The 21,935-nt window shown below is 53.7% G+C and overlaps 1 protein-coding gene across 3 annotated transcripts; it reads left to right on the top strand.

Moving 5' to 3' along the window:
• The first annotated feature begins 255 nt into the window (after positions 1-255).
• On the top strand, positions 256-21,332 carry PLCD1 (phospholipase C delta 1). 3 transcript variants are annotated; one of them, XM_061395924.1, is made up of 15 exons: positions 256-440; positions 7,336-7,500; positions 10,723-10,951; positions 17,553-17,682; positions 17,781-18,012; positions 18,426-18,627; positions 18,734-18,878; positions 18,956-19,105; positions 19,198-19,356; positions 19,574-19,733; positions 19,922-20,038; positions 20,443-20,621; positions 20,714-20,846; positions 20,923-21,072; positions 21,221-21,332. In XM_061395924.1, the coding sequence occupies exons 1-15, from the start codon at positions 407-409 to the stop codon at positions 21,304-21,306; spliced, it is 2,271 nt and encodes a 756-aa protein (XP_061251908.1). In that variant the 5' UTR covers positions 256-406; the 3' UTR covers positions 21,307-21,332. The 3 variants fall into 3 exon arrangements, with proteins under 3 accessions (XP_061251908.1, XP_061251907.1, XP_061251909.1); XM_061395923.1 differs by lacking the exon at positions 256-440 and adding an exon at positions 3,852-4,202; XM_061395925.1 differs by lacking the exon at positions 256-440 and adding an exon at positions 5,762-5,965.
• Positions 21,333-21,935: the final 603 nt, after the last annotated feature.

Genomic DNA, 21,935 nt, shown 5'->3' with positions numbered 1-21,935 from the left:
CGGCGAAGCGCCCACAGGCAGGGCGTGGGGCCCGGCCGCCCGAGCTAATGACAGGGCCCGCGGCCTGTGGGTGGCGGCGGCGGAGGAAGCCAGAGGGATCTGGCTATTTCTGTCCGGGACGCGCCCACAGGCCTGGGCCAGGGATGGCCGGGCTTCCAGGCCCCCACCTCTGTCCTCCCAGCCAAACCCCAGGAGGGGCGGGGAGAGGCGCGGGTTGGAGGGCCCAGGGGGCGGGGGCGCGGGCGGGCGGGGGGCGGAGCGGAGTCCCAGGCCCACCTCCGGCCTCCTGCCCCCTGCAGTCCATTCGGGTCCCTCCACCACACTCCGCTCGGACCCGAGGCCGCCGCGCTGTCGCCGCGGACGAGTGTCCCGCGGCGCACCCCTCCCGCCACGCCGTCCGTCGGGCATGGACTCGGGCCGGGACTTCCTGACCCTGCACGGTGAGTGCTCGGCCTTCTCGCGGGGAGGGGGGGCGTCCCCTCCTGGGCCGACCCTGCGAAAACCCGTCCCCGGCCCAGGGCGGGGGACCCCCTGCTCCTTCGGCCGCCCTCCGCCCCGCCCCGGGCCCGCCCCTCGGCCCTTTTGTCGCATTGAGGAAATCTCGACCCGACTGCCGGGCGCGACCCTGGGCGTTTCCAGGCTTGTCCCGCAGACTCGGCCGGTGGGGAGAAAACGGGTGTGCGAGTCTGAAGACTTCCCTAAAGACGACCCCCGGCCCCGCCGCCTTGGGGTCGACCCCCTTCCCTTATCCTGGTCACGGAAGGCTAGGCTCCAGGGTCTGCTGCACTCGCAGGGGCCGAGTAGGGAAGGAACCGGCATCCACGAATAATCAAGTTCTCTCCGCCCTGTCCGGGCCGCCCGGAGAGGCTCCCCAGAGCACAGGCGTGCCTGGACCGCGTCCGGGCGCGTGAGTGTTGCGGGCTGGGAGGAGTAGGGCGAGGAGGTGTGCGAAGTGAGATGTGGCCGTGCCGCAGTAACTGCCCAGCGCAGAAATCAGGGTCAGCGATGCCCGGGCTGGGAGGAGCAGCCCAATCGCCCCCATTTGCGCACCCTCCTGGCCAGACAGGCTCGTGTCTCCACTCTAACTGCCTGTGGCTCTCAGCTTTGTCCAGCCGAGCTCTGTCTCTTCCGAAAGACCGGGGAACAGTTTGGACCAGCTCCTTGTCCTATCGCAGTCTCTCCAGGAGAGAGAGCAGCCGTGGGCTCCGGACTGCAGGGACTGAGGGGGTCTCCTAGCTGAAGGGGTCCCCAACCTGCACCTGGCATCTCTTTGCGCCAGCCTGGGGGCTTACCCACTCTTAGAGGGCTTTGCACTCCAGCCCCCTAGGTCATGTGCCAGCTCAGCAAACCTGCCTCTCTCACTCCAATCACTGCTTAAGTCCATCTCCCTCTGTTTTCTAGTACCCCTGGAGTCTGAGACGTTAGTGCCCACCACCTACCCATCTAAATCATGGATAGTCTAAACTATCCATCTAGACCATGATTTCTGTGCTGGCAGTGGAGGTAATAGATGGGAAGGGGAAAGGCAGAGCCCTCCAGCTGTCCACTAGAGACCCCCTGGAACTCAGGGAAGACTCAGATGTTCCTTTCAGCCACTGCCCAGTCTGTCTCACGTTTCCTGGTTGGCTCAGACCTGGGCCCCATGGCCCAGAGAGACCTTGCTCAGTGCCCAGAGCTGTTACCCTCTCAAGGCAAACTCTTCCAGCTGGGTCATGGGTTCCCTGCTTTTTCCAGTGCCCCCTCTTCTCCCCTCAGGACAGAGGTATCCTTAGTGCTCCTCCAGACTGGCAGGGAGGCTGGGCAGCTCAGAGGATCACAGTAGAGACATCTCTTTCTCTCTAATCGTCCCTTAGCTGGTGCTGTCTATCCTGCAGACTGCCACCTCCTCCATGCCTGCTTCACACTCAGGCATCCTGTAAGCCCTCTGGTGGCTTCTGACACAGCTGCAGCTTCAGATCATGTTGGGATGGGCTCCAGCCTCCAGCCTCTGTGGCCTCTGTGCCTTTGTCCAGTCTCTTTCGCTGTGTGTGTGTGTGTGTGTGTGTGTGTGTGTGTGTGTGCTTAGTCACTCAGTCCTGTCCAACTCTTTGTGACCCCATGGACTGTAGCCCACCAGGCTCCTCTGTCCATGGAATTCTCCAGGCAAGAATACTGGAGTGGGTTCCCATTCCCTTCTCCAGGAGTCTGTTTCTAGGCAGCCCTAGTATCTTGCCTGGAGAGGGAACTGTGCGGAGTCTCAGTCAGCACCTCTCAGTCTTGTGGCATGGGCTTGGCAGCCCTGGCCCATCCTGTCTGAGACCTGCCTCTCAAGTGCCTGACTGCCCAGCCCTTCCTGCGGAGCTGGCACAAACCCTGCAATCCAAAGCTGCTCCCCTGGAGGCCCTGCTGCTTCTAGCTCATCACCCCAAATTACCTCCCTTAACTGCCTTTGTCCCCTATGCAACCCCCTACCCACCTTGATTGTTTCCAGCTTGTCTGTCCTGGGATTCCAGGCCCACACAACACAGACACACACTGATCCACACTGATTTTAACTTTTTTGTGCCATGGACCACTTTAGCAGTCAGATGAAGCCTGTGGACCCCTTTTCAGGATCAAGTTTTTAAATGTATAAAGTAAAATACATAAGAATTCGAAGGAAGCAATTTATATTGAGATGTGGTTCTATCCATAGGTCCTCGAGGAGTCCTTGGCCCTCTGGTTAAAAACCATTGTGTGGTTTCTCTAAAACAGAGGCTTCCCCTTACCCTCAGCTCCCTTCACTGCAAATGAAGAACAACTTGTCTGTGCCCGTATTCCAGCTCACCTTCACTAACACACGTTCCCATGCTTTATTATTCTCCAAGGTGAGACCTTAGGCAAGTCACTCTGCACTTCAGTTTATCATTATTATTGCCATGCTTGTCTGTACTAATAACTGGCTTTGCGAGTGACTCACTGTCAGTGCTGGTGACTGGAGCTGCAGTGAGGCAAATGAAGGAACTATTCAGAGGCAGCGAGTAAAAGAGAGGAGTGAGTCAGGCCTCTGGGTGATGTCCTGACCTTGGCACACAGGAGGGGCTCAATAAATAATTGCTGGGTGAATGAAAGTGGGGTGGTAACTTACATGAAAGATCACACTGTACCGAGCACACTGGCAGCACAGTTTCATATAGAGTTGGAGTCCTCACCTATTTATCAAAGCAAACCTGTGTTAATGGATTCATTTTTAAGATCGGCATTTTTTCAAGAATTCCATTCGCATTTGGCATCTTGGAGATTCACATGTGAAGCAACGGCCCACTCAGTCACAATGGATTCGTTGAGTGACTGAGGTAAAATATTTGGCGGGCTCCGGTGTCCGGCCGAGCTCCATCCTCAACTCTGCCTGGCCTGGCCCCACCCGGCTGTCCGCTAGACCCTGCAGCCCAGGCCGCCGCCGGGCCAGGCTTCCCTCCTCGGCTCAATCTCGCCCAGCCCTCTGGTTCTCCGCCAGGTCTCCCGCTGAGTGTTTAAGATTCCCGGCTCAGTCTCCGCCCCCTGGTCGGACTCCGCCCCAACACTGCCTCCAAAGTCGAGGTACCGCCCTCCCTGCCCCCAAACGCCCCAATCCGCTTTCTGGCCTCGACTTTCGCCACTGATCTGCTTCCTGGGTTATGGATTTGTTCCACTCCGCCTCCTGGCCCCGGCTCCTCCTTCGGAGCGTCCCGCCTTCTGAGCTCCGGCCCCTTCGCTCCCCGTCTTGATTCCACTCTCCCTTCATCTCCCGGAGGCATCCGTTCTACCCCTCTGGAACTGGCCCTGCCTTCTAGGATATGGCTCCGCGGTTCTACCCCTCTGGAACTGGCCCTGCCTTCTAGGATATGGCTCCGCCCCGTCAGTGCTGATTTCTGTATCGCTCCGCCTCTAGACTCAAGGCCCCACCCATCCTTCCAGACCCCGCCCCCACTGGTTCTAGCCCCGCCTACCTACTCCCGGTCTCTGCACCTACTCCAGGTCTCCGACCCCGCTCCCCTCCGAGGAGGTGGTTCCCACCCTAGGGCCGCGGCTGCCTTCTGGACGCCACACTGTCCTGGGCCAGGTTTGCTGGGCGGCAGGGTCACGTCGGAACGTCATGCAGTGCTTTGGGGTCCGGAGGCCGAGCCGGAGACTGAGCCGCTCCAGAGAGCTCTACTTGCAGGAACAGAGCCGCAAGGTGGCAGCGCTCAATGGGCAGAGGCTGGGTAAGGGATTCAGGGGCCCCGAGATCAGGGGAGGCTGGAAAGGCAGCTGGGGCAGGACGCAGACTGTGTGTCTTGGAGCCTGGACCTGTTTAGTACTTCTGTGAGTGTATGACTCGCAGTGGGGCTGTTTTTGCAGGGTTGCCATGTACTGGGGGGAATGGTTACCCTGCCCCTTGCCACTCTCAAACCATCTTGCTTACACGCCTAGTGGTAATTCTGTCACTTCTATGGTACTTGGGACCACTGTGCAGCAATGAGGATATGCAATGCTGTGTAATCAAATGGCACCAGTGTGACAGTGTGTGATGTGTGATGCTGCACACCATGTTTGACTGTGGGAGACAGATGTGACAGTGGGTGACCCAGACAACTGGGTGATTCTGTCATCTGTGTTATGGGGTGTGTGTTCTATAGATTTTCTGCTGTTGCTCTTTGTGGCAGCGTGCACAGGTGGTGGCTGCATAAGGTAACGTTTCCTAGCACTGATGCTGTGGGCAGGCTTCTGAGTCCCAACTCCACCGTGTAACTTCCTTGACCCTCAGTTTCATCATCTGTAAAATGGGAACAGTATTGCCTTCCTCATAGGGTTGTTGGGGTGATTAAATACATGTGCTAAGAACAGGATCTTATTGAAATGTGAACTATTATTACGGTGGCTACTGTTATTATGACAATGATGATGTTCCGGCACGGTACCTTGTTTGGCTGTGTGTGACTCCATGTAACAATGTGTGTCACTGTGTGTGGCCCATTGTCTCTTCCTGGTTGTGTATGGCAGTGTATGATGAGTATGGTGGACTGTGTGACTGTGTGTGTGGCTATATCTGTGTAGCTGTGCGCTGCTTTGCATCCCAGACTCAGTCTGTCTTCATCAGGCATCACCCTAGGTACATGGGCAGGGCTCTTGGCATCATACACCCCTATGAGCACTGCAGCCTCTCTGCACTCCCCATACAGCCACCTCATTGTGTGCCACTAGCCTGGGCAGACTGATGAGGCTGCAAGGTCAACCCAGGAGTCCCTGAGCTCAGAGGCCCCTCTTTGCCACCTTCCCACAGGAGAAGATGCTGTATAGCTGAGTGAGTGGGGCTGGATGAAGGGGTGCCTATGGACCTTCTGGCTGCTACGGGAGCAAGGGCCGGGGGCAGACCAAAGGCCTCAGAAACAAAAGGGCCTCAAATGAAGCTCAGAGAAGGAGGTATCTGCTTAGGTTTCCCAGCAGCCTGGAGGGTCACTATTATCAAGACCCCCTTTGGGACCAAGGTCTGTGTTCCGGAAGCCATGTAGGCAGCCAAGGGACTTATCTCTGCCTGACCGCCGACAGGGCCACAGTCTGGCTCCAGGACAGGATGAATGTGTCGTCTGCTCACGGTGTTTTCCAGAACTGGAGGGTGGAGCTCCCACAGGCTTCCGACCCTGTGCCCCCACTCCCATCTGTGCTATGTGTGTGCACCCCCAGATGCCCCAGTTGGGTGGGAGTGGGGGGAGGGGAGTGCAAGCAGAGGGCAAGGGGATGTCCCTCTCAGCTGACCTCAGCCTCAGGAGGGACAGTGGGATCCCCCAGCTGAGCTGAGGCTGAGGCAGCTCTTTCCTCTGGAAGGCAGTGGAAACAACCTTGTCTCTGTTCTCTCTCTTGAGCCCCCCCGAGACATAGCCACCAGTTGAGGACATTCTGTAGGAGCCTTCTCCTCCACTGGGTCTCCCCTGGGGCTGAAGGGGAACTGCTGACACTAAGGCGGGGGGTGGAGAGACTTGGAACAAAGGTGAGGGAAGGTCACATCAGACATCACCCAGTGCTGATGGCGGAATAGAGGTTCAGAGAGGGAAGGAAGTTGCCTAAAATCGTGGAGGGGGAAGTGTTAGCATGGGGCTATGTTCCCACTGGAGGAGGGTGACTAGGGAGGGATAGAGGCTGAGGCCTGGGGAAGTGGTCCAGAAGATTCTGTAGGTCCTGTGTGCATCTGGAGCAGGCTGGCTGGGGTGTAGGAAGTGGGGTCATGGATAAAGTGGGAGAACCTATCTGGGGCTGGGGATCTGGGTTGAGACAAGAAAAGCCTGTAGGCCTAGGCACAGGCCCCTCACACTAGACACGCACGGCTTCTGAAGCCTCCACTCTGCTCGAGCAGGATAAAGACTGCTGAAAAGCCACAGAGTTTTCACTTGGGGGACAGAAGGGAGGTGAGGTGGTCTCTTGGCTCTGAACAGTGCTGGCTGCTGGGCTCCATGTGGCTTGGGTGATAGGCTTGAGATGTGCATTTCACCGTTAGTTACACTGATGGGTCATTATGGTGGTGTGGGGTCCCTCTTTGATCACAGTTGGCACAGGGTCTGCTTGGGATGAGGGATGCTATGAAACCAGGCCTGGTGCCCCTTTGGTGTCTCCTGCTTGGGTCTGGTGGGACGAAGGACACTGTCTCTGTGGGAGCCCACCCCCCAGGCCAGCCTGCATCTCTGAAAGGAGCCGGGTGGGAGGGGGCCAGGCAGTTAGGGTTCCTCTACTTCGGGGCCTTGGGCCAGGTGCTGCCTCAGCCTCGGAAAGGCCTGCACTATGCCTTTGGGCTACTCTACCCTGAGAGGTCCCAGACCCAGGCCACTCAGAGATGGGGTGGACAGGGAGGGATGAGGCATCTCAGCAGGCCTCGCCTGGACCCAATACACGATTCCAGAGCCATTAGACTAGGGAGGCTGTTGGGCTCATGATACTCATGGTGCTCTGGGATCCATTTCCGCCTGTGTTTACCCCTCTTCTTTTCTGCTCTGCCTGATCTTTGGTCCTAGCTTCCTTCAGGTCACTCTGACCCCTAGGTGTGATAGTGAGGAGCCTACCAAGTCTTTTGGAGCCAGGCCATTTTCTAGGGGTCTGGTCCCCCAGGTGTTCTTTGTCCATTCAGCTGTGGGTTGCAGGGCATTACATATAAAGTGTGGCCTTGAACAGGTGGGTATCCTAAGGTTTGCACAGCCTCAGCTGGAGTCAGAGATGCCTGAAGGCGGGGCTCCTGAATCAGCTTGGAGCAAGGGTGGTGGAAGAAGTGAATAGAGCGCTGAGGATGAGGCTGGTGAAAAAGGAGCCAGCATGGGGCTGGAGCAGCAGGTACCCTAGAGGAGGTGGCATCTTACCAGCTCTGCCCCCCAGGCCTACAGGATGACAAGGACCTACAGGCACTGCTGAAGGGCGGCCAACTCTTGAAGGTGAAGTCCAACTCATGGCGGAGAGAACGCTTCTACAAGCTGCAGGAGGACTGCAAGACCATCTGGCAGGAGTCCCGCAAGGTCATGAGGACCCCGGAATCCCAGCTGTGTGAGTGCTCCCAGAGCACCATGAGTATCATGAGTGGGGAGGGGCAGGGTGCTGCTCCTGCGCTCTGATGGGGAAACTGACACTGGCTGGGGGAGGGGTGGGGCTGAAGGTCAATCGTGAACCACAACCAAAGGTAGGGAAACTGAGGCCTGGCCTGGCGGGGCAGCGGTCAGTCATGCAACCAGGATATCAGGTATGGGGGATCTGAGGCGGCCAGGCTTGGAGAATGGAGTCAGTTAGATCACTGATAGGGAAACTGAGGCCTAGTCTGGGCTAGAGAGGGCAGTCGTGGACCACAGATGGAGATGCTCACGCTTTTTCTAAGTGGGGATACACAGCCATGGCCACAGACGGGAAAAGTCAGGCTCCCAAGTAAGGAGGGAACGAACAGTGTTACCAGCGCGCACAGGTATCCACCCAGACATTTGTGGAAAGGAGGGAAGTTGGGCGGATGGATCAGGACTCAGGTGTGGTAAGGCCCAAAGTCCAAGGGCAGATAAGGCCCTTCCGGGTATTGGTGGACAGGATGAGAGGTGGGGCCACAGGAGGCAGCTCCTCCCTGGGCTGGAGCCAGGACAGGCAGGTTGGGGTGGAGCAGGCTGGGACTTGCATAGAGAGGCCTTGGTTGGTGAGGCTGTGGGCCTGAGGGCTTTCTGGAAGCTTCAGAAAAGGTCTAGGAATTCAGAGCTCAAGCCTGAAGATGGAGAGTGCCTCCTGCAAGGTCTTAGGAAGCAAGCTCTGCAGCTCTGCCAACACAGAACGCCCCAAACATTTTGCAAAATGAGAGGTTCCCTCTGCACCTTTACTTGGTGGGAAAAGTTTAGACCAAAGCTATCCAAAAGAACTTTCTATGATAATGGACATGTTCTATAGCTGTGCTGTCCAATATGTCAGCTACTAGCCACCTGTGGCCCTCGAGCACTTGAACCATGGCTACTGTGCTTAAGGAGCTGAATCCCTAATTTCACTGAATTTGAACTAATTTATATGTGAATAGCCATATGTGGCTGGTAGTATGGAAAGATCACTGCAGCTGTTGTTCTCTCGCAGTCCAAGTCCCTGGAAATTCATCACCCAATCACCTGCCCTTGGCTGTGGAGGGGATGCAGGCTGGGTGAGCCCACTAAGCAGGTCTCTGGGGAATGAGACCAGACAGAGGCTCAGGTGGGAGGAGGAAAGGGAGGGTCTGCCAGGCCCCAGGACACTGGACAGAATCCTGAGAAGGTGTGGCCTGCAGGCCCGCAGCAGGGTCCGATGGAGGGAGCCTGGCTGGGTCCTGGGAGCTGTGGGCCGTGGGAGGTCTGAGCAGGGGAGGGCAGGGTCGGAGGGGATGGAGCCAGAAGGGCTCTCAGAAAATGACACTGCACACATGTCGGTCACATAAGACAGGAGTGACCCAGCCCTTGCCTCTGTCTGTGGCTCCAGCCAGGCTCCTTCACAGACCTCAGCCCTGATACAGGCTTTCCTGTTAGATGCTGGGAGTCGGCGGCACCGTGGGAACGGGGCATCGTACTGTTCGAGCCCTGGGGACTCCCGGAAGCCCATCCACCAGCCAGGACGTGTGCATGGTTCCCAGTGTGTGCCAAGCACTTGGCGGGGGTGGGCAGGGGCCAGATGGAGGAGTAGGAGATCTGGGCCTTGCTAGACGTGGGCCGGTGAGATGGGGACCTTGTACCAGGACAGCTATGGGCAGAAGGGCAGAAGGGAGCTCCCAGCCCAGAGACCCAGCATGAGCAGAGGTGCAGGGATACGAACGCAGAAGGGCTGTGAGTGAAGGGCCTTAATCCTGACAGGGAGGGCCACAGGGGCGATAGCCTGGGGGTTGGGCATCAGGAGTGCTCAGGTGAGGAGTGTCCAAGACACAGAGACAGCTCTGGGCTGGGCATGCCTGTCATCTGCTTCCCTCCTCCTGGTGAGCAGTGAGCCTGCGCTCCACCCCTGGGGAAACTGAGGCCAGGAGCAGCGGACGGGGGGTAGTCTCCCAGTGCTGTGTCTCTGCTTCCTGCTCCCCAAGTCTCCACTGCCTCCCTGATCCCGACCCCACTAGCCTCCCTCCGCTTTGGTTACCGCAGACAGACGAGGGTTATCAGTCAGGAAGGCATCTGGACTTTCTCTCTGGAGTGGGTGGGGAGCTGGCCCCCACCACCCTGGCTTCCTGTTTTCACTCCCAGTCTGGGGCAGCTGCAGCCAGTGTGGGGCCTGGCAGGGCTGGGGAAGGTGCAGGGAGGGATTAAACAGGAATATCCCCTGCACCCCAGACAGCCCAGGGTCTGCGTGTCTCACACCTCAGAGCCTGCTGCCTGGTATGGCATATGCCTCACACATGGGGCCTGCAGGTGACCTGGAGGCCCTTGGGCACTCACCAGGAAGGACAGGCAGGCTGTTGGCCAGAGCTGGTCTCGACCCAGGGAAGGTGGATGTGGATGGCTTGGGATGGGGTTGGGGCAGGGGCAGAACCTGGCTCCAGATGATGGGAGGCCCAGCACGAGCCCAGCTGTAGGGAGTGGCTCACAGCCAGGTCAGGAGGCACCCTGGGGTTGAAGTGGGGCAAGCAGGGCCTCGCTGCTCCTGGAAGCTAGGAAAGCTGGGCTGCCCCAGGAGGGCCCCCTGCTGTCCCCAAGGATAGAATGACATGGTCTCAGACCCCCAGGGGCACCCTCCAGTCTACCTCTTGGGATCCTGGAGCACCAGCCCTCCCAAGGGGCTCCCTGAGATCAGGACCCATAGATGCATGCAGGCAAGGCCCTGGCTGCTCCCGACACAAGCACTTTTCCCTGTCAGTGGACCTCTGTCTCCAAACCCCAGGGCCAGGGCTGACTGAGGGTGGCTCCAGGCTCCTGAGTGGTCAGAAGAGCCTGGAGGCTCTCATGGCTGTCTTGGAGGGAGGGAAAGGGCCCAAAGTCAAGTACACCAGGAAAGCATGTGGCCACACCTCCGTCACAGGCCCCAAGCTCCAGAGTGGCCTCTTCCAGTCACTGAGAGCCCTGCCCTGCCCCGATCCTCTCCCAGGGGCCCCACTTCCTCCCAGCACAGAAACAGGGGGCCTGGGACCATAGGAGCCCTTCCCGCCCTAAAGTCAACCTCCCTCTCCCTGGGCATTTCCACTCTGCCTGCTGCAGCTGTGTCCCCCTTTCCTCCTCCATGTCAGCCTCTTTCTGTCCCCACTCTGACCATCCTCCTGCCCCTCACAGCTCTCTCTCTGCCCCCACCCCCTTCCCGCAGTCTCCATCGAGGACATCCAGGAGGTGCGGATGGGGCACCGCACAGAGGGCCTGGAGAAGTTTGCTCGGGATGTGCCTGAGAATCGCTGCTTCTCCATAGTCTTCAAGGACCAGCGCAATACTCTAGACCTCATTGCCCCATCACCAGCCGATGCCCAGCACTGGGTGCAGGGCCTGGGCAAGATCATCCACCACTCGGGCTCCATGGACCAGCAGCAGAAGCTGCGACAGTATCCTTTTGGGGGCAGTGGACCCAGACCCAGCCTGCGGCTACTGGCTATGCTTATCCCCAGGGCAGCCTCAGTATGGAAGACACCTGGCTTGGGCCAACATACCATAGACTGGGTGGCTTAAACAACAGAAATTAATTTGCTCACAGTTCTAGAGGCTGGAAATCCAAGATCAGGGGCCAAGCAGGGTCGGGTTCTGGTGGGAGCTCTCTTCCTGGCTTGTAGATGGCTATCTTCTGTCTTAAAATGTTGGGGGCGGGGGGCGGGATGTGGGGGGAAGGCGGGAAGAGAGAGTGAGCAAGATCTCTGGTGTCTCTTCTTACGTGGGCACTAATCCCATCACAAGGGCCCCACTCATGGTCTTACCTAAGTCTCTCAAGGCTCTGTCTCCAAATACATCACATTGAGAGAACACAATTGGGGGAAGCAGGGAAGGTACTTGGGCCCTCTTTTGTCTACTCTGACCCAAGGGCCAGACAGCAGTGCAGCTCCGTGATGTCCCTCGTCCCCTCACTATAACCAGCATAGAGCTGGGAGACTGGGGAGGCTGAGGGGAGCTGCCTGCTTCAATGGGAGACCTAATCTTAGACTTAAAAAAAATATTATGTATCTTTTTTAAAAAGTCTTAGTTTTCTTTTTCTTTTTTATCTATTAAAGATTTTTTTTTTTGGCCATACTGTTCAGCATGTGGGCAGTTCCCTGACCAGGGATGGAACCTGAACCCCCTGCATTGGAGGCTGACTCTTAACCACTGAACCACCAGGGAAGTCCCCTAGACTTAGACATTTTAATGTTTCCTAGAGTTACTGCATTTTTTTTTTTTTCTCTCTGGGAGTTCGGGAGGCCATGGTCCACTCCCACTTACCTCTATCCCCTGTGCCATTCTTTGGGGAGTGATCAAGTTCTCCCAGGCCTGATATGCAGGCCAGCCAGGGGGCTAGAAACAAATTCAGTTCAAAATCTAGGTGCACAACAATGCCCTAGTCTATGGTTCAAAGAGGTCAGGCTTCTGGTATATAGGATTAGGGTGGAACCAGTACCAACTCTTTTTTTTATGACAGCTTTATTGAGATATAATTCACTTACCACGTAAATCATCCACCAGAAGTGTACAAATCCATGCTTTTTAGTATATTCACAGTTATGCAACCCATCAGCCAATGAATTTTAGAATATCCTCATCATTCTAAAAAGAAACCCATACTCTTTAGCAGTTCCCATTTCCCCACAGCCCCCAAGGCCTAGACAACCACTAATCTACTTCCTGTCTCACCAATCTATTGATACTTTGTCTTTCTGGACTTATTATATAAATGGAATTCTACAGTCTTTTGTGAAGGCTTCTTTCACTTAGCATAATGTTATGGAGACACACTAGTGGCTCAGCGGTAAAAAAAATCTGCCTGCCAACGCGGGAGACATGGGTTCAGTCACTGGGTCGGGAATTTAGATCCTCTGGAGGAGAAAATGGCAACCCACTCCAGTATTCTTGCCTGGAAAATCCCATGGACAGAGGAGCCTAGTGGGCTTATATAGTCCATGGGGTTGCCAAGAGTCGGACACAACTTAGCGGCTAAACAACAGGGTTTGTCCGCGTCATAGCCTGTATCGGTACTTTATTCTGTGTGCCTAATAATATTCCATTTTCTGGCTATACCACATTTTATTTATCCAACTGGCAGGTGATGGCCATTTGGGTTTCTGCTTCTCTGAATAATGCTGCTCTGAACATTCATGTGTAAGTTTTTGTGTGGACATACGTTCTCCTTTCTCTTGGATACATACCTAGAATTTCTGAGTCTTGTGGTAACTATATATTTAGACTTCTGAACAACTACCTATTTTCCAGAGAGGAAATTTATACTCCCACCAGCAGCGTATGAGGGTTCTGACTTTTCACGTCTTCACTAATCCTTGTTATCTGCCCTTTTTTATGACAGCTATCCTGTGGGTTTGAAGTAGCATTTCACTGTGGTTTAGATTTGCATTTCCTTGATAGCTAATGGGTTGAACATCTTTACATGTGGTTACTGGACATTTGTATATCTCTTTGGAGAAATAGCTATTCAACAGATCCTTTGCCCATTTGTTGTTCTTTTTAATGGGCCTATTTAATTTTAAATTATGGTAATATATGCATAAAATTCGCTGTTTTAAGCATTTTTAGGTGAACAGTTCAGTAGTGTTAAGTACATTCACACTGTAGTTCAGCCACCTCCAGAACTCTTCATCTTGTAAAACTGAAACTCTGTACCCATTGAACAGTAGCTCCGCATTCCAGCCTCCCCCGGCCTTTGGCAACTGCTACTGTACTTTCTGTCTCTATGAACTTGCTTACTCTAGGTTCCTCATATAAGTGGACTCATACCGTATTTGTCATTTTGCCATTGGCTTATTTCACTTAGCACAATGTCTTCAAGTTTCTTCCATGTTGTCACATATGTTAGAATTTCCATCCTTTTAATATGAACAATATTCCATTGTATGTATGCACCACACTTCATTCATTCGCCCACTACTGGACACTTGGGTTGCTTCCACTTTTTGTCTATTGTGAATAATGCTGCTATGAACATGAGTGTACAAGTATCTGAGACCTTGTTTTCAATTCTTTGGGGTACATACCCAGAAGTGGAACTGTGACATCATCTGGTAATCCTATTTTCAGCTTTTTGAGGAACCACTCTACTGTTTGCCATAGCGAGCACCACTTTACGTCTCTACCAACAGCGCTCGAGGCTTCCGATTTCTCCACATCCTTACCAACTCGGGTTATCTTCTTTTTAAAATAAGTATCTTACTGTGGTTTTGATTTGCATTTCCCTTATAATTAATGATATCGACCATTTTTATGTGCTTTTGTACATCTCCTCTGGAGATATGTTTATTCAGATCTCTGGCCCATTGTTTAATTGCGTTACCTTCCTATTATTTAGTTGTGAGAGTTTTTTCTTAATATTATAAACACAAGTCTCTTACCAGATATATGCTTTGCAATTAATTTCTCCCATTCTGTGGGTTCTGTTCTTATTTTGGTGGGTTTCTCTGAAGCACAGAATTTTTTGTTTCGGTGAGCTCTAACACATTTGCCTTTTGCTTTTGTTGCCTGTGTTTTTTGTTGTCATAATCCCATGGGCAGAGGAGCCTGGTGGGCTGCAGTCCATGGGGTCGCGAAGAGTCGGACACGACTGAGCGACTTCACTTTCACTTTTCACTTTCATGCATTGGAGAAGGAAATGGCAACCCACTCCAGTGTTCTTGCCTGGAGAATCCCAGGGACGGGGAGCCTGGTGGGCTGCCGTCTATGGGGTTGCATAGAGTCCGACATGACTGAAGCAACTTACAGCAAGAAGGCTTAGCCTAACTCAAAGACACAAACATTTACTCATATTTTTTCTTATAGTTTTAGCACTTGCATTTAGGTCTCTGGTGCACTCTGAGTTCGTTTCTGTAAATTCTGTGTATGGTGTGATATGAGAGATCCAACTTCATATTTCTTTTGCATGTAGACATACAGTTGTTGAAAAGACTATTCTTTCCTCATTGAATTATCTTTATACCCCTGTCAAATATCAATTGACCATAAATATGAGAGTTTACTGCTTGACTCTCTATTCCATTTGTCCTTTTTTTTTTGGCCACGCCACACAGGGGGACAACCAGGGATCTGAATCCGTAACCCCTGCGGAAGCGTGGAGTTCTAACCACTGGGCCACTGGGGAAGTCCTCTGTTCCATTTACCTAAATTCCATTTATCTAAATGTCTATTCTTGCACCAACACCACAACGTTTTAGTTACTGTAACTTTGTAGGAACCCTTGAAATCCTGAAGTGTGAGTCTTCCAAATTTATTTTTTTCAAGAATGCTTTGACTGTTTTAGGCCCCTTGAATTTCCATACGAATTTGAGGATGGGGTTGTAAGTTTCTGCAAAGTAGCCAGCATGACTGTGACAGGTATTGTGTTGAATCCGTAGATTAATTTGGAGAGTATTCCTCATTTAACAGTATCAAGTCTTCTTTCTGATCTGCAAATATGGGGTATCTTTCCATTTATTTAGATCTTTAATTTCTATCAACAGTGTTTTGTGACTTTCAGAGTATACGGTATGCGTTAAAAGAATTTGTATTTTTATTCATTTTGATGCTACTGTAAGGAATTATTTTCTTAATCTCATTTTCTGATTACTTTACTCATTGCTAGTGTATATCCAGCTCCTTTGGGGGACACATTTTGAACTCTGTAGATTCCCTTTATTGTATGCTTTTCAGCATTTCAGGGGCTTTTAAGTGTTTTTCTCAAGGCTTTGTCTGCCTGACTTTGAACTTTTTTTTTTTAATAAATAATTTTATCTATGTATTTATTTTTGGTTGTGCTGGGTCTTTATTGCTGCCTGGGCTTTTCTCTAGTTGCAATGTGCAGGTTCTCATTGCAGTGGCTTCTCTTGTTGCTGAGCACAGGCCCTAGGTTTCCAGACTCAATAGTTGTGGTTCCTGGGCTCTAGAGCACAGGCTCAATAATTGGGGCACACAGGCTGAGTTGCTCTGAGGCATGTGGGATCTTCCCAGACCAGGGATTGAACCTGTGTCTCCTGCATTGGCAGGCAGATTCTTCACCACTGAGGCACAGAGAAGCCCAATTTTGAGCTTTCCTAACAGCTCAGTTCTATGGCACTTTTCTGACAGTCACTCCTTTTGCACAGGCTTGTGCTTGGACAATCTCATGCCCTCTGCAGGCTTCTGCTGCCTAAATCTTGAGGTCTTAAAGCCATTCCAGCCTGCTGAAGAGCAATCAGCACTGGGACCTTATGCTTGGGTGGACCACTGTGAACTTGTATTTTTTTTAACCTGGAATTCTACCGTATTTTTTTTTATGTAAATGTACACATATATTTACATAAAACATACTTATATATATAAATACAAATTTAACTATATGGGTATGTTAGAATGAAGCTTTAAGGCCCAGAAAACCTGCCTCCTCCAGAAACTACTGACATTTGAGTTCTCCCTTTAATCTTTTCTTGATGCATTTCATTTTGTCTAGTGGTGCATTTGCCAAAAATAATGAAGATTAATATATTTGTATCATTTTTTATGTACCATTATGTCATAATTAGTTCCCTGTGTTAGTATGCTGCTGCTAAGTCGCTTCAGTCATGTCCGACTCTGTGCGACCCCATAGACGGCAGCCCACCAGGCTCCCCCGTCCTTGGGATTCTCCAGGCAAGAACACTGGAGTGGGTTGCCATTTCCTTCTCCAATGCATGGAAGCGAAAAGTCTCGGCTTTAATGATTGCGTACTGTTCCACTGAGTGGATGTACTATAAATTAGGGATCCATTCTTTTACTGTCAGACGTTTCATTTATTTTTATTCTTTTACCTCTATAAATAACACTGCAAAGGACTGTGTTCATAAAACCTTTCAGTATTCAGAAGTACTTCCTTACCAATGGACTGCTAGAAGTGGAATTACTGAGTCAACTGGTGTAACAGGTTGATATCTCTACATTACCTTCCTAAGGGTTGTACCAGTTTACTTTGTCCAGCTGATGGATGAGAGTGTCCATTTCACCTCACCCTTACTTGCACTGGGAATATACCTTTAAGTTGCTGATTTTATCATCTAAGAAATTGCATCTTATTTCCAAACTGTTAGTATCTTTGATTACTATCAATGTTTGTAAAAGTTTGGTTTACATCCCTTTCTCATTTAGTTTTTAGGGTCATCATACTCTTTTCTTTTTAATTAATTCAAAAACTTTGCTGCAAATGCTTCCTCCAGTCTGTCAGATAGATGACTTTGTTTTTTCTTTATTTGATCCTCAGAATTTTAAAAATGTTGATATGGCGTGATTTATCTTGTGGTTTCTTTTCTGATTTCTTCCTAAAACCTGCTATCATGTTTTCGTTGTGCTCATGAGTTCCCATTTTCTTGTTCTATAATGAGCTCTCTGTTTTCTGTGGAATGTAGTATGGAGCCTCTCCTTCTCTAGTTCTCAAGTTCAAGGCTGATGGGAGAGATAGAGGGAAAGAAGTGGGGACCAAAGCACCGCAATCATGACACCATGATCCAGGCTTTGTTTTTGCATGTGATGTCCCCACCTTTGATCAGTGGCTTGAAATCTGCTGTTTCCTAATAAAGAAGCCTTAAAGGCTTTAGTCAAGTTGAGTAATAATTGTATGTTGAAAAGCAAAAGGACATACCTTGAAATGTTAACAGTAGGTACCCCTGGCTGATAGAACTGTGGGGCCTTTGTTTACTTTTCTTCATTTTCTCAGCTGTCTGTAATGAACCTTTTAGAGTGAGAAAATTAACATTTTTTAAAATTTCAAATTTTCAAATTTCAAATTTTTCTGGGTTCAAAGCCAGAAAGTAGGAAAAAGACTCTTTCATTGGATGTCATATTTCCTCCAAAGAGGCTACCAGGTCTTACCCCTGAAATGCAGATGTGCCAACAGCCAGGCCTGTGGGGAGCAGTGTCTATAGGGGCCCTCAGTCCACCTGGGCCTGGGAGTTGACCGTGAGCTTGAACCATGCCTCTGGCTGGGACCTGGGGGGTACCACGGCTCCTGGGGTTCTTTCCTTACTTCTTGCCCAGCTGGATTCATTCCTGCTTGCGAAAAGCTGACAAAAACAAGGACAACAAGATGAGCTTCAAAGAGCTACAAAACTTTCTGAAGGAGCTCAACATCCAGGTGGACGACAGCTATGCCCGAAAGATCTTCAAGGTGAGGCAGGAAGCGAGGGCTGGGTCTGCCTGGCAGTGTCTGGAACACAGCTTGGGACCTGCTCTGAGCCCTGCCTACCTGGCGTCCTGGCTCTGCAGGAATGTGACCACTCTCAGACAGACTCCCTGGAGGATGAGGAGATAGAGACCTTCTACAAGATACTGACCCAGAGGAAGGAGATCGACCGCACCTTCGAGGAGGCCACGGGCTCCAGGGAGACCCTGTCGGTGGATCAGTTGGTGACCTTCTTGCAGCACCAGCAGCGGGAGGAGGAGGCGGGGCCTGCACTGGCTCTCTCCCTCATTGAGCGCTATGAACCCAGCGAGACGGGTGAGGGCCTGTGAACTGCAGTTCTGGGCCCCACACGGCGGGAAGACCCCTGGGGAGACGGCAGCCCGAGTAGGGAGCTGGAGGGCAGGGGACGCCTCAGCCATTTCCAGGGCCCCTGGGCGATATTTCCCAGCCCATGCTGGGCACAACGCTTTAAGACGTCAGATGGGGGCCCAGTCCTGGAGAAGGAGGTGATGAAGTCCTGCCCTCGGGGGGCCTCACCGAGTCTGGGACAGAAGAGAAGGAGACAGAGCCCCATGCTGGGGTATAGTAAAGGTCTGGTCAAGAGACTCAAACTTACCCCCTTTCCAAGAGATACGCGAGCACCAACTCAGGATGGGAGGCGGGGCTGTGGGGGCCCTGCTCCCAGGGCGCTCTGACCTGCAGTCGCCCTCCCGCCTCCCGCCTTCCAGCCAAGGCGCAGCGTCAGATGACCAAGGACGGCTTTCTTATGTACCTGCTCTCGGCTGACGGCAGCGCCTTCGACCTGGCGCACCGGCGCGTCTACCAGGACATGGACCAGCCGCTCAGCCACTACCTGGTGTCGTCCTCGCACAACACCTACCTGCTGGAAGACCAGCTCACGGGTCCCAGCAGCACAGAAGCCTACATCCGGTGGGGCAGGGCAACTTGGGCGTGACGGGGCGGGGTGGGGCGTGGCGTGGCGGGGCCGGGCTTGACCGGGGCGGGACCAAGGGCCTAGCCCACACCCCACCTGCAGGGCGCTGTGCAAAGGCTGCCGCTGCCTGGAGCTCGACTGCTGGGATGGGCCCAACCAGGAGCCGATCATCTATCATGGCTACACCTTCACCTCCAAGATCCTCTTCTGCGACGTGGTCAGGGCCATCCGGGACTACGCCTTCAAGGTGGGCGCGCCCCTGGGGGTGAGGAGGAAGATACTCTGGGGCCACCCACCCCTCTTAATCTACCCCTGGGCCTCCAGGCATCCCCTTACCCTGTCATCCTGTCCTTGGAGAACCACTGCAGTCTGGAGCAGCAGCGCGTGATGGCGCGACACCTGCGCACCCTCCTGGGGCCCATGCTGTTGGATCGGCCATTGGACGGGGTCGTCACCAGCCTGCCTTCCCCTGAGGTGCCCCACGGGGACCCGGTGCCCAGAGGAGAGGGCAGGGGACTGGCCGGGAGGCCAGCTGGATCTTGATCAGCTGCCCCCTCCATCCTTAGCAACTGAGGGGGAAGATCTTGCTGAAGGGGAAGAAGCTTGGGGGGCTCTTCCCGCCTGGAGGAGAAGGTGGCCCAGAGGCCACTGTGGTGTCAGACGAGGATGAGGCTGCTGAGATGGAGGACGAGGCGGTGAGGAGCCAAGTGCAGCACAAGTCCAAGGTTCGAGGGGGAGCTGTGGGGGTGCGGGAGCAGCCCTGGGGCCTTCCTCCATCATCACCCTCCATCGCCTTGTGGGATGTTCGCCTTGTCTGAGTGCTCTGTGGCTGTCACTCAGACCCTCTGCCCCCTCTCTCTGTCTCTGTCTGGGTTTCTGGCTCTCTCAGTGCCCACCTGCCCCAATCTCTGAATCTAACCTGGGCCTCCCCATGGCCCCCAGGAGGACAAGCTCAGGCTAGCGAAGGAACTCTCCGACATGGTCATTTACTGCAAGAGCGTCCACTTTCGGGGCTTCCCCAGCTCTGGCACCTCTGGACAGGCTTTCTATGAGATGTCATCCTTCTCTGAGAACCGCGCCCTCCGACTGCTCCAAGAATCAGGTGAACCTGGCCCTGCCTCCCCACCCCCTAGATTGCTGCCCATCTGTCTGACCATCTGAGCTGGCCAGGGCCAGGACTAGCTCCCACCCCTCCAGACATCTCCCAGAGCCGGCACTCCATGATGTTAGTGAGGTGCTTGGGCTCACCCAGAAGGCCTCTGCTTCTGACCAACTCATACCCTTCCTCAGGAAACAGCTTTGTCCGCCACAACGTGAATCACCTGAGCAGGATCTACCCCGCTGGGTGGAGAACGGACTCTTCCAACTACAGCCCCGTGGAGATGTGGAATGGGGGCTGCCAGATCGGTATGGGCTGGCTGGGGCTTGGAGGAGCCCTGGGTGAGGGTTTCTGTCTGGAGGGCCAGGGGACTCTGGGGACCCAGGCAGAGCCAGATTCACAGATTTGGCTTCAGAGCTGGTAATCACAGTTTGGATATAATCTCCCGTGAGCAAATACAGCCTCTGAAATTTCATCATTAGCGCACTTGTCCTTTGAATTCTGGCCCCAGAAATGGAATGTAAGGTTGGTGTAGTGGGTCAGTTAGGGCAGCAGGAGGGCAGTAGGCATTGGAGTGATCCTGGACCCTGATTCTATCTCACTATGTGACTCTGGGCCCCAGTGTACCCCAAGCCAGCTGGGCTCTGGGACCCCTGAGACACCCCCGGCACACACACACACACAGCCTGTGACTACTCTGTCCTGCCTGCAGTGGCCCTGAACTTCCAGACTCCTGGGTCAGAGATGGATGTGTACCAGGGCCGCTTCCTGGACAATGGGGCCTGTGGGTACGTGCTGAAGCCTGCCTTCCTGCGAGACCCCAACTCTACCTTCAACTCCCGTGCCCTGGCCCACGGGCCCTGGTGGACTCCGAAACGACTCAATGTCAGGGTATGGCCAGCCACAGGGGGGACAGGTGCCCCGGGACTCCCTTCCCCCTCGCTACCATCCTGAACGCTTAATTATCCCTTGCCTCTCCTCAGGTCATCTCAGGGCAGCAGCTGCCAAAAGTCAACAAGAATAAGAATTCAATCGTGGACCCCAAGGTGACAGTGGAGATCCATGGCATGAGCCGGGACGTGGCCAGCCGCCAGACCGCTGTGGTCACCAATAACGGTACGTGCTGGGCCTGGGCTGAGCCTGGCTCCAGGGCTGATGTCTGTGCTGTTGACACAGTGCTTGCACCTGCTAGGTTTCAATCCATGGTGGGACACGGAGTTGGAATTTGAGGTGGCTGTGCCTGAGCTTGCCCTTGTGCGCTTTGTGGTGGAGGACTACGATGCCTCCTCCAAGAACGACTTCATTGGCCAGAGCACCATCCCCTTGAAAAGCCTCAAGCAGGGTGAGTGTCTGTGAGGAAGGGGAACGACTCGGGCGGCCGGGTGGGATGGGAGGCATTTCTTGGGTGGGGGCTGGCTGTCCCTCGAAGTATCCTCCTGGAGTGAACAGAACTCTCCTGGTGCATCCCTCCCCACCCATTCGCCTGCCAGGATACCGACACATCCACCTCCTCTCCAAGAACGGGGACCAGCACCCGTCTGCCACCCTCTTTGTGAAGGTGGCCCTCCAGGACTAGGCTCGGGGGTTCTGGTGAGGGCTGCTCTGAGCAGACTGGACCCTCTGTCCACGTCTGGGGGCCCGATGGGGGCTGTCCCAGCCCCTCGCTCAGAGCTGGCAGCCCCGCGCCGCCTTCGGCTCCAGCCTCCTGTCTGCTGCTGCCTCTCGGCAGCCCAGGTGCTGGCCCAGTGCCTGGTGCTGCCCTCACTTCCGTTAGGAGCCACACTGCAGCCCTCTCTCCATCCTCCGGCTGGGCCCTGGGCTGAGGGTTTTTATAAAAATCGTCAAAGTAAGTACTGTGGTCTCTCTACCTGGATACCAGAAAAATCCCTGTAAAGCACACGTGCGTGTGTGTACATGAATGTATGTGTGTTGTGTGTGTGTGTACGTGTGTGTGTGTACATGTGTGTGCATGTGTGTCCCAGAGCCCTGGAGCCCCAGCAGCTCATTCTCTATTCCTCTCCATCTTCACAGTGGAGCAAGGTGGGGGTCGGGGGTGTCTGTTCCCCGGGGCAGGACGGACCAGCACGGGACACACCCACTCAAGGTGGAGGGCATGGAGGGCTCAGGCTTTGGAATGTCACAGCCCCCCTTGCCCCCCCAGTCCCAGAGGCCCACTCTCCTAAGAGGTGGACCTGAGTGACCCAA

Source organism: Bos javanicus, chromosome 22 (assembly GCF_032452875.1).
Source record: "Bos javanicus breed banteng chromosome 22, ARS-OSU_banteng_1.0, whole genome shotgun sequence".
NCBI classification, from domain to species: Eukaryota; Metazoa; Chordata; class Mammalia; order Artiodactyla; family Bovidae; genus Bos; species Bos javanicus.
This window is presented reverse-complemented; position numbering and strand designations above follow the sequence as displayed.